The 16066-nt window shown below is 35.0% G+C and overlaps 1 protein-coding gene across 1 annotated transcript in view; it reads right to left on the bottom strand.

The window, feature by feature from the left end:
• The window catches only part of LOC139474144 (PR domain zinc finger protein 1-like), a 90333-nt gene extending 74821 nt beyond the window's left edge, over positions 1–15512 (bottom strand). Inside the window, exon 1 of the mRNA XM_071257028.1 lies at positions 15449–15512. Coding sequence (XP_071113129.1) covers positions 15449–15512 — 64 coding nt within the window. The remainder of the gene's footprint in view (positions 1–15448) is intronic.
• Positions 15513–16066: the final 554 nt, after the last annotated feature.

Consider the following 16066-nt stretch of genomic DNA (forward strand, 5'->3'; position numbering starts at 1 on the left):
CGAACACGTCTGGGATGCTCTTGGCAGAAGTCTGCGCACTCTCCAGAACCAACCACAGAATTTGAAGATCTTGGCACCATTTTGCAGCAACAATGGTGTCGTCTTCCCAATCATGTGTTCACAAGCATCACAAGGTCCATGCGGAGGCCTTGTGTGGCAGTTGTCAACGCACATGGTGGCCATACACGCTACTGAACTTGTGTGCCATCAGATTCACATGCTTGGGACTTATGATTTAAACTGTTGATGTTATTACCGAATACCGTAGGTGCTTGGAACAAATTATGGTTACCACCGTTAATTAAAATCCTTCTTTGGACATTAATGATTAAAACTTACCTTCTCTGATACATTTGTCCCTTGTATATCATACATGGGATTACTTTTAAAAATGTGAAGTTTTTAATTTGACTCAGTATATGTATTCAATATTAAATAAGTAACATTTCTTATTAGTTTAACAGACCAAACCAGAAAACAGTTGCAAATATTTATAAATCCCCAAACATGGGCAGAGGTTGATATTTCAGTTATATGCATTAAGAATGTATCATGTGTTATCATGTGTGCAAACATGACATCAGCATTGCTCAACATTTTTATTTAAAATTTCTTGAACTGAAGGTAATTCATGTACTGAGAACAACTTAAAGAACACTTAAAAAGTCAAACATCACTTCTCTTTGAATCTTGGACCTGCACTCGATGACTTGCAGAGATGTTTGTCCTTACGTGTTAATATTACTTGGTTTCCTTGATTAATCAGCTGAATTAACACCCTGTCCATATTGTTTAGGAAAAAAGAAATGAAAGTGATTGCCAAAGAACAGCAATGTTAACTGTAAGACCACATACTGGAGAACTGAAATAAACCTGTCAGCTTGGATACTGTGTCAGTGGCAGCTTTAAGTGAAGGGCAAGGTCACCATCAAAATAATACAAGCGTATAGCCGACGAAGTCATCTATATCCCCCGCCATTTTAACACGTTATGGTCCCAAACCAGGTAACTGACCCAACATTTCTCTTAGGCCATGTCAAAATAGCTGCAATGGAAATTCTAAAATTTATAAAATTCCTAAATAGCAAAAGGCACCAGTTCAGTATGTGCCTAGTAGACATGCAAAGTTTTGTAAGAAAGTATTTAACAGTTTTTGAGATATGCTCCGGAAACGAACACCACCCTTATAGAACCTAAGTCCAACTTGTTGCCATGGAAACGTAAAACATAAAAATTTATAAAACTCCTAAATAGCAAAAAGGCACCAGTTCAGTATATGCCTAGTAGACATGCAAAGTTTTGTAAGAAATTATTTATCGGTTTTTGAGTTACGCTCCGGAAACGAACAACACCCTTATAGAACCTAAGTCCAACTTGTTGCCATGGAAACGTAAAAAATAAAAATTTATAAAACTCCTAAATAGCAAAAGGCACATGTTCAGTATGTGTCTGGTAAACATGCAAAGTTTTGTAAGAAATTATTTATCGGTTTTTGAGTTACGCTCCGGAAACGAACAACACCCTTATAGAACCTAAGTCCAACTTGTTGCCATGGAAACGTAAAAAATAAAATTTTATAAAACTCCTAAATAGCAAAAGGCACATGTTCAGTATGTGTCTGGTAAACATGCAAAGTTTTGTAAGAAATTATTTAACGGTTTTTGAGTTACGCTCCAGAAACGAACAGCACCCTTATAGAACCTAAGTCCAACTTGTTGCCATGGAAACGTAAAAAATAAAAATTTAAAAAATTCCTAAATAGCAAAAGGCACCAGTTCAGCATGATTCTGATAGACATGCAAAGTTTCGTAGAGAAATATTTAACGGTTTCTGAGTTATCCTCCGGAAACGAACAACACCTTATAGAACCTAAGTCCAACTTGTTGCCATGGAAACGTAAAAAATAAAAATTTATAAAACTCCTAAATAGCAAAAGGCACCAGTTCAGTATGTGTCTGGTAAACATACAAAGTTTTGTAAGAAATTATTTAACGTTTTTTTAGTTACGCTCCGGAAACGAACAGCACCCCTATAGAACCTAAGTCCAAGTTGTTGCCATGGAAACGTAAAAAATAAAAATTAAAAAAATTCCTAAATAGCAAAAGGCACATGTTCAGCATGAGTCTGATAGACATGCAAAGTTTCGTAGAGAAATATTTAACGGTTTCTGAGTTATGCTCCGGAAACGAACAACACCCTTATAGAACCTAAGTCCAACTTGTTGCCATGGAAACGTAAAAAATAAAAATTTATAAAACTCCTAAATAGCAAAAGGCACCTGTTCAGTATGTGTCTGGTAAACATACAAAGTTTTGTAAGAAATTATTTAACGTTTTTTGAGTTACGCTCCGGAAACGAACAGAACCCTTAGAGAACCTAAGTCCAACTTGTTGCCATGGAAACGTAAAAAATAAAAATTTATAAAACTCCTAAATAGCAAAAGGCACCAGTTCAGCATGAGTCTGATAGACATGCAAAGTTTCGTAGAGAAATATTTAACGGTTTCTGAGTTATGCTCCAGAAACGATTTCGGGACGCACACACGCACGCACACACGGACGGAACCCATTTCTATATCCCCCGCCAACTACGTTGGGGATAATAATAAACCAGGATCTACAAACATCATTTTATGCTAGAGATCAATACAGAATGTTATTGCTCACATTTTTTTAATGTCCTGGGCGTTTTGATGTGATTTGTATCAGAAATGTTCAGTAATAGTAATCTCATCACCCCAGTCATGTACAGTAAACTACATTTAATACGAACACGCTTATAACAAACTGATGGATATAATGAACTGTTCTTTTGGTCCCGGTCCCTGTCCTGGCCATATATTTTATCATATAAAGTTGATGGATATAACGAACATGCTCCTAATGAAATAACAGATATAGCAAACTCACCTGTCCCCTGTGTACACTGTCACACTGTTGAAAGTGTCAATAAACATTTGAAGGCATTTGATTTACTCTTAAGTACTGACACCTTGTCCTCAAATTACACCCTCAATTAATAATAGTAACTAAGTGACTGAAGTAGATATATTCTGTACATGTACAGTGCACACTTTTGTTATTTATTGAGTAACTTGTCATTTGACTTGATAAAAGATGTCTGACAGTTGTAATGTGTATAACGAATGATGGATATAACAAACTAAAATTAGTGGTCACTTTGAGGCACAGTTTCGATGCATTAAGGAAACGTAGGGGATGGGACTGCTTCTGATTATGCGAACATCTTTCTTGTTTTAGGCTACAATAAATGATACTGTGCCACAGCAATGAAACTCATCTGGAGATTGTCAACGGTTTAGAATGTCAACACATACTCCCACTTCAGAAATGTACATGTCAGCATTGATTTTCAAACTGAGGATTAGAAGCTAGCATTAAAATCCTAATGATCTGAACAAAATATGATGTCATCATAAGAAGTAACAAACATGTCAAAGTTCATCTTCCTTCAGTCTGGCAGAACCACTTTTGCAGATAAGTCAAAAGTGGCAGGCATATTAATATTCAGATTCAAACCACTTCAACAAACTGGGGTGACATCATTGATGGGGACAAGCATGTGAAATTTAAGCTTCAATTACCTAGTGGTCTCTGAGGAGAAGATATTTATGACAAACACTCTACAGACACAACACTCAAATATATGAGTGTCCACTACTAACTAAAGATAAACCAAAATACATACACATTTTAAACAAGATCAACCATAAGTTTTGGGTCCTGGGTCATTTTCAACAAGCACTTGAAGTTACCTGAAAGAAATTGTCAGCATGACTGAGAAACCAGTGGTGTTTGCAAATACAGTAGAACATGGATATAACAAACTACAAAACATGTAATTGCAGCATTGCCCACCATGATAGCATGTCCTAGTGAAGTGACACTTTAACATAATCTCGTGAAATTTATGATTAGTCCAGTTACAGGTAAGATAAGCATAAAGCAAGTTCAACACATTTGAATCATCACCGCTGATTGTGTTGATTCGCCGCTGATTGCGTATACCCAATTGTCAGTGACACTTGACACTGAGTGAGATTTCTTAGTTCGCTATACACGTCACTAAGTAGTGGTATTTGGGCTTGTCGGGGATCAGATATCAGTTCGCTATAAACATCAGTACACAGTAGAGAGTTCGTTATATATGCACATTTTATATAATAATGAAGAGGGAAAAAATCAGGGATTTTGTGAAAGTTTGTTGCATCCATTTGTTCACTCTATCTGTGTTCTACGGCCCCTTCAATGTCATCAGCTCAGATCTTAACAAATCATAAAATACCATGTGCCTTAATCAAGACAACTCCTTATGATTCAATAATTATCCTGATCTCAGGAGTGTACAAGGTGCAACAGTAACAGACCATGAATGATACAGTGACATTTAACAATAACATTAAGGACACCTTTGACAAGCCATGTGTAGGATTTGTAAAGGTGAATGCACGCAAGGCAATTATAATGAAACAGATTGGAATTAAATGAGCAACACCATAGAAACACCATAGCTGTCATTATTCATGCAATGTTTCCTCTCCATTGGCCGTGTAGTTTCATCAGGGATGTCAGGAATGACGTAACACAAGAAATTGGGTGTATGTAAATGTCAAAGGTCGCAGCTTGATCAGAAATCAATAAGTGCCAAAAAACAGATCATATATCATTTGACATATCAAGTTCCTGGTGCTATCAATTTTCATAATCTTGGTAATCATGTTCCTGCATGAGTAATAGGCAAATGTGACATTTTCAATAAGGACACCATTCTGTGAGCATATCTAAATTCTGTGAGCAGATATTAGAGACACCATGGCTGGGATCATTCATGCAAAGATTAAGCTACACAGACCTTGTAGCATCAGAGGAGATGTTGAAAATGCAGTAATTCTAGAAAATGTGGAGGCATGTGAAGTTAAAATCATCTAGCTTGGACAAAAAAGAATTTGAGCAAAAAATGTATTACAAGTTATTCCTCACTCCACATACTTGCTAAATAAGAACTTTCATAGTTATTTATGTATCAATGGTGGAGTAATGGGTAAAAACACTGTAGCTCACCTGGATATGCAGTTAATGGTTTAAAAAACAACAATAGTCACAGAAGAAAAGTTGCTGCCACCATTGATATTCAAATAAATACTAACAATAAAATCTAACAAACTGAGTCCAATGGTTTCTAAGGTGATGTTTACAGTGAGAGGAAATGCATTTTGAGAAAATGTATTTGCATGGTCAAGTGCAAAGGTCAAACGTTATATCACAAAAACGGAATATATATGCTGAACTCCACTAATAACTACACATGTTCCAAAAGCTATGTTTTGTGCAAAAAAATAACTGAGTAATGGCAATAAATCAATTTTCAATATGGCTGCTGTAGCAGACATACTGAAAATCGATGTTTAAACTTCTTGACCAAATTCTGGTATCATCATTGGTATGTGAAGTTTCTGAGTATGTGGTTTTTGAGAAGATATCAGACAAACAAGCCTGACAGTTTCTATGCTAACAATGACATTTTCAATATTGCCAGAGCAGTATCAGAGGAGATGTTGAAGTAACACTAGGATAATGGGGTAAGAAAAGTCAAAGAAATTCGCTTGATCATAATCAAAATAAGCTTTAAAAAAATGTACACCATGCTATTCCACATACCATATACTTGTTATATGTCAAATGTCACAATGGCTGATCGATGGGCCAAAATATCATTTTCATGTTTCATGTTTAAAATTGGATCAAAATTGAGAATTTTAGAGGCACCATAGCTGGGATCAGGTTTCAGCTTCACAGGCCTAGTAGTTTCAGAGGGGATGTAGGGAATATATAATTAACAATGGACGGATAGAGAACCGTACAATGGACAACTGGCAATAACATATGCTCATTTGATTTTCAGTAAGGTGAGCTAAAAACCTGAATACTGACCTTGACCTTTGACTAATCATGACTAAAGCCTTTTCAATATCCAACAGAAGGTATATACCTAGTTTGAAAAAGTGTAACCACTACTTGTTATCTATCTTGTTGTGGGGGGTGAAGTGAAATGGGGTTTAACGTTGCGTCCAAGATTATTGCACTTATATTGAGAAGTGCATGCACATGTGTGTGTGTGGCTGCTTGTAATAGTCCAACTGATGCCGATTTATAGTGCTAGCTCACTGAGATACCATGCCGCCGTTTTAACATGAATACCCCTCTCAGACACAGTATACTGACTCCGAGCCGACCAGTCCTTGTTTTAGCCCCTAAATGCCGAGCGCCACGCAAGATAACAAGTACCATCTTTTAAAGTCTTTCGGTATGAAGGATCAAACCCCGGACCTTGCGCTCTCAGGGCGGACGCTCTACCACTAGACCACTGAGACTGCCTATCTATCTTGTGACCTGACCATTGATCATATCATGACAGGCCAAAAGATTTGGAGGAAGTATGGAGAAGAATAATCTAAATGTCAATACTCTTTGTGCAGTAAACAATTTGAAAAATCACCAATGGCAGTGATCAAATTTCAACAATGTTAACACTAGTCAAAACTAAAAAGTGTTCGTCATGTTGTGTGCAAATGAAATATATTATCATCTACATAATGTTTCGGCTTTAAATTGCCTTCCATTATTGAGAAAAAGCTTAATCAGAGTCATATTATGGTGGCAGCCATCCTTCTTAAGCTTATCATCAAACCTTCAGCTTAGAAAATTGAAAATCTGGAGACTTTGAACCCACTGTTGATGACAATGCATAAGTATTTGCTCAATTTCTAAGATAAAAAGCCATCTACAACAGCCAATAATGATACAATGAAAAGTATGAAATTATTATCAACAAAATTATGAGATGAAAGATGAGAATAAAAGATATTAAAAAAAATATTATCAAATTGTTTGATAATATATAATATATACAAATATCATATAATGAAATTCTAATTTTCAAAGTCTGAATTGTGCAAAAAAAATTGATGTGTGGTTGTGATCACTTGATGGCATCATACAAAGAATACAGTATTGGTGTGTGCACTCATTGTCACAGACACCCTAGAGAGATAGAGTGATCACAAAACCTCAAGGTTAGCCTGAAACTAAATGCACTAGAAATAAAATGAAATATTATTGATAAAATGCTCAAAGCTGAAAGTGTATGGGCTCCAATATGTTGGTGGCATTATAACCATTGTGTTGATTTGGAGGGCAACACAGGTAAGGGGGAGACTGATATGACTGCATCCCTGACCCTCTGGCTTCAACACAATGTGGGATGCCAGTGGGTGACATTGAAACATTCACTATATATTTCACAGCTGAGCATTATTGACAGGTCAGTGTTGATTTTAAGTAAGTTTTCATAATAACACAATAAATGCACTGCCTTTATGAATAAGGAACCTTCACATGTTGTTATTGGATATCATATCAATAATCGTACTAACAATGCTGACTAGCATAATTTATTGTTATCATTCAACTATGGTGTATAAGTAATTCAAGGAATATTGATAGTTAAAATGAAAAAAAAACCAAAAACCAAAAAGATGTACATGTATGTAAGAAGGAACATTGAATCTACTGTCATTATACTTCATTTATCTAATTTACAAGGGAAAAAAGCACAAGATATCTATTTTTCATATATCAAATGGTATACAATGTACATACACCCTCATTCTGGTGAAATCATCTGGTTTATCCAAACTTTGCGTGACTGATTCAAGGCATTTAGGGGATGAGAGTAACAGCTTGCATCTTAACGAAAATTACAAAAAGTGTCAGTGTATTAGTTAATCAGTTGACTTTGTTTTAGTACATGCAGACAAGTTAACCTTCACATCAGTTTGTAGTGGTGATTAGTGAACTAACTGATCAGGTCTCCTGATTGATCCTTCTCAAATGAAAAGAGAAACTAAAGATAAGAAAATAAAGAGAAACGTTTACTAATTACCTCGTCATTTTGATTTTGTTTAGATGTTGTACATTGTTCTTCAGAATGACATACCTAACCCAGCACAAGTATACACATGAAGTGGTATGAAAACACATTGGACACTTTATCATCCAAAGATGTTAGACCTATTTCAGCAACAACTAACTAATATGGTCACTGATATCTAAGGCAAGCAAGTTACATGCGAAATTTATTCATATTATCTACATGATTTTTTTTAAAAATGTGTTAGCCATAAAATGCAAACTGAAGTTTCACTGCACCAGGTGTCTGATTTTTTTAGTTTTCCAGACGTTAAAAACTAAGAAAGTGTGCCAAACTGGAAGCAACACCATCCACATCTCTTTCTGAATGCTCCAAAACTTTCCTTATCAGAAACATGAACCATTTTCACAACCACATCACATTGAAAATTGACCTTAGACATGTCCAATGCAGCACAAATTTGAAACAAAATTATATGCATTAATTTACCTTCATAACAAAGCACTTCAAAGCATAAACCATCTCTGACATTGACTTTCAGACATGAACTGCTTAGAAACCATGTTTATAAAGTTTCTTGAAATGACAATCATGATGGCCCAAGATACTGTGCACATAACTTATTGCAAACTGAAGTGGAACTCTCCAAACCAAAGTAACAATACTTTTGGAATGAAACTATTTTCAAGTCAATGACCTTCATTGATATTTGACATAACCATGAATATATGTTAGGAACTGAAAAAACTGAGTTTATCATAAGAGTTTGGAAAATGTTCAGATTTTGTCATGTATTAGTCTTTGATAAATTTGTGTAATGTGACACCCAAAAGTTGATACCAACAACAACAAAAATTCCATTCATAAATACTCAAATTATCATGTACACAACCTTTTAATTAAAATCGAGTCCATTCTGAGTGACTTGATCTTGAGGAGTTATATGACATGTGAAATCTCTAATATACTTCCTAACTTCTGGACAAGAAAACCTGTTGTGGTGGTAGCTAGGAAAGTCAAATGTTAACAAACAAATTTTGCAGACCTACTTAAAGGGGGCTGTTTAAATATTGTTTTGTTTTTAAAATTTGAAGTAGTTGCATGCCTCAAACAAACCTGGAACCCCTTAAGATCACGTTCATACTTATAAAGTATCAGACCGCCTCCGTGGTCTAATGGTAGTGAGTCTGCCTGGAGAGCGGAAGACTTTAAAAGATGGTCCTTGTTGTTACCCTGTCTGGCGCTCGGCATTTAGAGGCTAAAACAAGGACAGGTTGGCTCAGAGTCAGTATACTGTGTCTGAGTGGGGTATTCATGTTAAACTGCGGCATGGTATCTCAGTGAGCTATCACTATAAATCGACATCAGTCCGGACAAGAACAAGCAGCCACACACACACATACACGTGGATGCACGTTGCTATATAAGTGCAATAATCTTGGATGCGACATTAAACCCCATTTCATCTCACCTCACTTATAAAGTATCACCTTTTTTCCCATGTAATTTATAAGAAATAGAGATCTTGAAAAAATTTTAAAATCTAAAAAATCAACTACATTATAGTGTGGGGATGTCAGATGAGAATATGTCCCATGTACCTCATGTATTGTCATAAAGCCATCCATTATGGTGATCAGGCTCTGTACAACATTCTTGTGTGTGACACTACACTCGAACTAAGGTATCACTGTGAGCATATATCAAAAATGAATTGTTTATATACAATGTTTTCCTGGATCATAAGCCCCATGCAATGATGTAATTAAAAACTAAGATCTTATGGTTTTGTATGTGCTTGTATCATGCTGAACATACTCAGGTTGCTGTGTATCTATTGCAAATTAGAATGAATATAATTATGTGTGTTTAAAGTAGTACACATGTTTACAAGATGAAAGCAAGGATATTTTAGTGTATCGTGGTTGTGCAAATATAGTCCTGTCGGTTAAAACAATCCAACACCATTTTGAAAATATTACCAATAATAATTTGACAAAAATCACATTTGTCAGTTTGACTTGCATTATTTTGGATCCAGTACTAGAGATATAGCTTGTTTGAGATATCACGCTGCACATACTGTTTTCCTGTAGCGTCCCTCAGTGGGTCTTTCCGTTTTACTTGGTTTACATATTTGCTTCAAAACCATAGAGTCAGTGGTAAAATGAAAATGACACTTTTCTTTGATGAAATGAGTGAATGATGATAAACTCTGCAGCTGTCAGTGAACCTGTGACTGAAAGCATGCAGCAATGATCCAAGTCTCTGGGTATTATAACACACAATTAAATTCACAAAGCCTGACCATGCGATCCAAAGAGTTCTTATAACAAGCATTGTTTACTGGAAGCAGATTATGTCTGACCTGAAATATCAACAGGGTGCTTTTCTTTGAGTAATTCATTTAAAGCCCTGTTGCTCAGGGGAATCAAAGTAAAACTATCATGAAATAAAACATTTTCTGGGAATAAGTTAAAGGGTTACTTCCCTTTTACATATTGGCCTACACTGAAACATGCATGTTCTGAAATGGTAAAAAAAAAAGATTTACTCAAATTTAATTATATTCCACATTTTCAAAGTTTGGGTTTGATGATTTGAAAGCCAAGGAATTGAAAAAAATGACATGTTGGTGTATACAAGTGTCATATGAGGTTTCAAATATTCAGAGAATTCTACTGAAAAAAAAAGGTTTTGTGAGGGTTGTCTAAGAATAGAAACAGTTGCTGTTACAAAAGCTATACATATGCAACATCCATTCCAATATATTTCATTTTGTATATTGATTTTAATACCACATGCAAATACAGTTATCAAATATAAAGACAATATTTATTGATTTTGTTTAGATTTCATGCATATACATAAACTACTGATGGGAGGTTTCAACTTAATGAAAGAGGTGTTGGTGTTGTTGATGTTTCCTTGAGCTGTGATGTACCCTATCAAACCAAAGATCATCTTACAAATCAAGTTTTCCAACATGACATTCCATCATAAATAAAACATTGCTCCGAATATGTGAGTGTAACTTTATAGTTGTGTGGTTATGGAATGGGTTTCCATCATTTAATTTTAAACCATGTCAGTCATTTTACAGAAGTGTAAAGTAGGAGTTTGTGTTTCAATAAAATATTTTGAATATGTGTTGAAGTATAGAGTAGCAAGTAATGTGTGTCCTACCTGAGACGAGAAATCTCCCCGAGGAGTGGTGAAAGATGTGGCCACTGCCTGTCACTTCCAACTAAACACCAGCACCAGCAGTGGGCTGAGCACACTCCAACTCATCTACCACTCACATGATATGTTGGAATCAATGTACCAATGATGAATCAGTATATCATGTAAAGGAGATTGTAGTACTATATAACATTAATAAATGTCTGCCTATCAGGTGTCCAAGCACCACATGATAAGACATGCCAAATTTCTCAGCTATACTCATGATATCCAATCTTATGATAATTACAAACTCTTCAAAAGATATTAAGCTTAGTAATGCTCACTTTTGGGTAAATATGCATGTGTGTCAAACTTGTTAGAGACACTAGCTTTGTAGGGGACATTCTTGTTGAAGCAAATCTAGTGGGATATTGACAAGCTGTAACAGAAGCCAAACTTATTGACAATGTGTAGCTGGGGCCGAGTGTTGCATTGAGACAATGAATGAATGGAGATCTACAGCTGGTTTAGGACAATCAGTGGGTAGTTATCAGCTTGATGGGGTCATTAATGATGACAAAACCTAAAACTCCTCCCTTCTACCCTCCCAATCAGACCACACTTACACCTGTCTACCACACAGTCAAGTTTCAACCTATTAAATGGGTACTGAATTTGCCCTAATCCTGTTCAGATGACCTGCTATGTTTTCTACAAAAGTAAATGATCTATCCTTGAATCACACCGACATGAGATATTGCCTATCTTATACTACATTGGTTTCAAGTCATCTGAAAATTTGAAATATATCATATCATATTTCAGTGATATATGGCATGAGTTGCAAGTGTTAATCAGCAGGTGAATACACTGGGATCATACAATCTATTCACCATATAAAGAGAAATACTAAACCTCATAGGATAATATTTTGATTAGCTTGATAGGCTCACAGCACCATTTCCTGCCTAAAAGTTGTGAAGCCGTCTTTCCAGATAGACTCAGTCTGCCAGCATATCAGTTAGATAAATAATTCCTATCAACAGATAGCCTTCTTCAATAAACTTTCAGGAAGATAGCTCTCAAAATGTTTCTTACTTTTTAACATAATGATTTTCTACTTTACAAAATATAAAGTTGTGTAAAAATAACTATTGATATATCTTGAATGTATCATAAGAAGAGACTTTGGATTGCCTTTTGAGAGTGAATGAATGGATGAATGGTATTTTACTTTATAACCATTAATGTTTTAGTAATAAAACAACTAGAGAGCACATTTGGGGTATGATCACATGCAGTGATTGGTTATATCAACACTGAAATTGATCTTCCCTTGTGGTCACATGTTGAAATGTTGATGTTACTCCACACATAAAACTCAAGTCAAGATGTACATAAATGTTTCATGATGTTGTATGATAATATTCAACTTTGTTTGTTTACTCTAAGAAACACATATTGAGTGATACAATTTTTTCAGTTTAATTCATTTTTAAGAAAGGACATGGGATCTTTTAGTATAAGCCACATAAGCTTTCCAATGTCTAATCCATGTAATATTTATTACTGATCATAAGCGACAGACATAATTTTGACATTCTTAGATCAATAACTTTTCTATATTGGCAATGGCAATATCTTCATCTTAATTCAAACATCTCAGAATATCTCTGATGAGGTTTCCCAGTGTTTCAATATATGATCTATAGTACTCTGGTAATGGTCAAGCATATACACAATCATCTAAGATATCGGGTATAGTGGCCAGGAATAGGGTAGGATTGTGTAAATATTGTTTCAAAATTAGAATGAAACAAATATTCCTATGAAGAAATGAATTCTATCATTCTACAGGAAACTATGCAACAGTAACTGAAGTAACATGTTAGAGCACAAATGATTCTCTAAACAAAAACGGAGATAATGTATAACTTTGCAGTACTACGTATACACTTGGGTGTATTGTACATATACCTTATTACATGTAGATATCGTTTGAGAAATGTATGAATTATTGCAGTCACTGAATATGATTGATAACTTCAAGTAGGCATCAGTGAGTAATGCACAGTAAACTTGAGTGTTTGGGAAACAATACCTTATATTTTGTGGAGGAAAGCTGAACTGCCAATAAATAAACAAGAAAAAGTAAGTTTTCTTTAAAAGTAATGAGAACATTTATTCGGACAACAATTCTTAACATCACCTTTTAGTTTCAAGCTTAACTGTGGATAAAATCAATTATCACAATTCATTTCATTCTTTACTGATACATTAGAAGAAAATATAACTATTGGATAAAAGTTGTTAAGTTATTGTAATTTAGTAGATATATGTTTGCATAAACAGAAATATGTATCAAATAAATACACCACTACCTTTCATAGCCAACATTTAAAGAAATGAAAACAATGAATTTTCCTAGTTTTGGTTTTATTGCATCAATGGTTTTATTATTGGTGTGCCTTCAATGAATATTTTCACAACAAAGTATTTATCAATATAACATCTGCAAATCACAGTTTGATAGAACAAAGTGGGTGAGTTGAATTTACCACTGTTGTAATATCTTCAGTCATATTCCGGTTTCTATTGAATAATGAGTTTATATCTTCTGCCTCTATACATTAGATAAACAACAACTGAAAAATCGAATTATACTAGAAATTTTCATAATAAGACTCCAATTAGAAATGTAAAAATGACAAAGCATTGATATGTTCACATATGAAAATGAAACCAAAATCATATCATGACTAAACTGTTGACATTATTACATATTCCACATAATCAGAAAATGCTTGTATTAATAGTAACTTAGTTAAAGAATAATACTTATATGAACTATAAAAGAAGCAGTGTTTATTACCTTGAAGGGAGTGAGCTACTGCGTTTGGTGGAGAGGAGCCTATGGTGTCTATCATGGTGCACTGTCCACTGCATTACACAGTCTGAGTGCCCCAACACGATTCTCTCTCTCTCTCTCACTGTTATCTCTACCCACACACACCCGACTGCCTGTTAGCTCTAGCTAGTCAGTGACTTAGCTCTTCCTCAGTTTAGGATACACAGTAACCACTCAACAGGACAATAAGCAAGTTCTTCCTGCAGTAGGCTGTCTACAAGCAGGCTCGCCCTCAGGGATCAGTGCCTTGGTCCCCTCCTCATCAATTCCACAGTCTCTGCCCTTCTACCTCCAGCCCCTTTAATAATGCTTACAGTGGAAAAGAGAAAGTTAATCGAGTGGAACACCTCTGCCAACTCACATTGAAAGGACAAACTAGAGATTCTTCTGGGTATCTGCTCTCATATTCTCCCACAAAGACATAATCTGTCTATACCTTTACACAGTAATATAATCACTAGTTTTCACGGAACACTTTTAACAAGATCAATGTAAACCAGTTCATGTTTCTACGCTTAAAGCAAAGGATTTAGAACCAGTAAAAGCAATTTTTTCCCAATTTAAGTGCCTTTTGTCAGTGAACTTGATGTTGAAAATTTGTTGTTCTGAGAGAATCTATACAAACATGTTTTTATTGACCTTGTAAAAGAATAGTTACACCTAGGCTGACCAGTATATTTTTAACATCCATGACTTTAGACAGTGATATGAACATGCTGAAGATACAAGATTTTGCTTTTTCTATCAATGCATAGATACATTTTCTGAGCAGATATAGTGTAATTCATGCTAAATAGAGTTTTGTTCAACACATGTGAATCTTGTGATATGTATTATAACTACAATTGTACAAATTACTATAAAGCTTATGGACTCAGGTGAAACTTGTGAGATGTACCATGTCCATTCAAGAAAACACAGACACACAAATTACTATAAAGGTTATGGACTCAGGTGAAACATGTGATATGTACCATGTCCATTCAAGAAAACACAGACACACAAATTACTATAAAGGATATGGACTCAGGTGAAACTTGTGAGATGTACCATGTCCATTCAAGAAAACACTGACACACAAATTACTATAAAGGTTATGGACTCAGGTGAAACTTGTGAGATGTACCATGTCAATTCAAGAAAACACGGACACACTTACACACCATATACTATTGTGATATTGTTTTGAAATACCATCTTCCAATATGCTAGACCATCACACAAGTATTTTCGCAATTTTGCACTGAAGTTGTTCATGGCAGTAACATAAAGAGCTCGAGAGAAAATGACATTACATGGAAACATTTTGTTAATGTTTAAGAGGGAAAATTACAGAAATTAGACTTGTAGACTAAACAATCAGAATGTGACAAAATCAGCAAATACAAAACAACAAGGGAAAAATAGATAACAGAATTTACTCACATGGACTGTCAGAAGGTTCACAATATTCTGTTTCACCACTTTCTGAGAAGCAAACAATTTTCATTATGAATGTCTCTTCTCAAAGAGAAGTAGGTCCCTTCTATGTGAGAAGTTAATTTAACACCTTAGAGAGCTCAACCATAAAAATATGGCAAGTAAGACAATGTTTCCCACGCTTTAAGACAGGGAAGAGTGTCAAAAGTGTCGTGATGTGTATACCTATCTGGTTTTAGAAACCGTTAGGGAAGGGATTTATACTGTAACCACTTCTGTTGGGACCAACTGATGACCCGCAAAGAGGCGACGTGCATGAACAAACAAGAAAGCCACTGGTGTAACTGTATATTAAAACATTGTTCTCAGTGTACAAGCTCTAATAGAAGGGCAAACTGCCGATCAATGGAAACCGTTTTCTTCAAAGCCGCAACTACTAAAGCGAAAATATTTCTTTAGTCTGGAATAAGATGACACCATAATCCAAGATGCTATCACTTCTCATATTGTTTTCATTGTGAGATGATAGTGTACATTTATAACCACTTCAGAAATTGTTACACATAAAACTAACTATTATACAACAAAAATGTAGAGGAAAAGCATATTAACCTGAATTCAATA

The sequence above is a fragment of the Haliotis cracherodii genome, unplaced genomic scaffold (genome assembly GCF_022045235.1).
Source record: "Haliotis cracherodii isolate W230 unplaced genomic scaffold, xgHalCrac1.p SCAF_3, whole genome shotgun sequence".
In the NCBI taxonomy this organism is placed as follows: Eukaryota; Metazoa; Mollusca; class Gastropoda; order Lepetellida; family Haliotidae; genus Haliotis; species Haliotis cracherodii.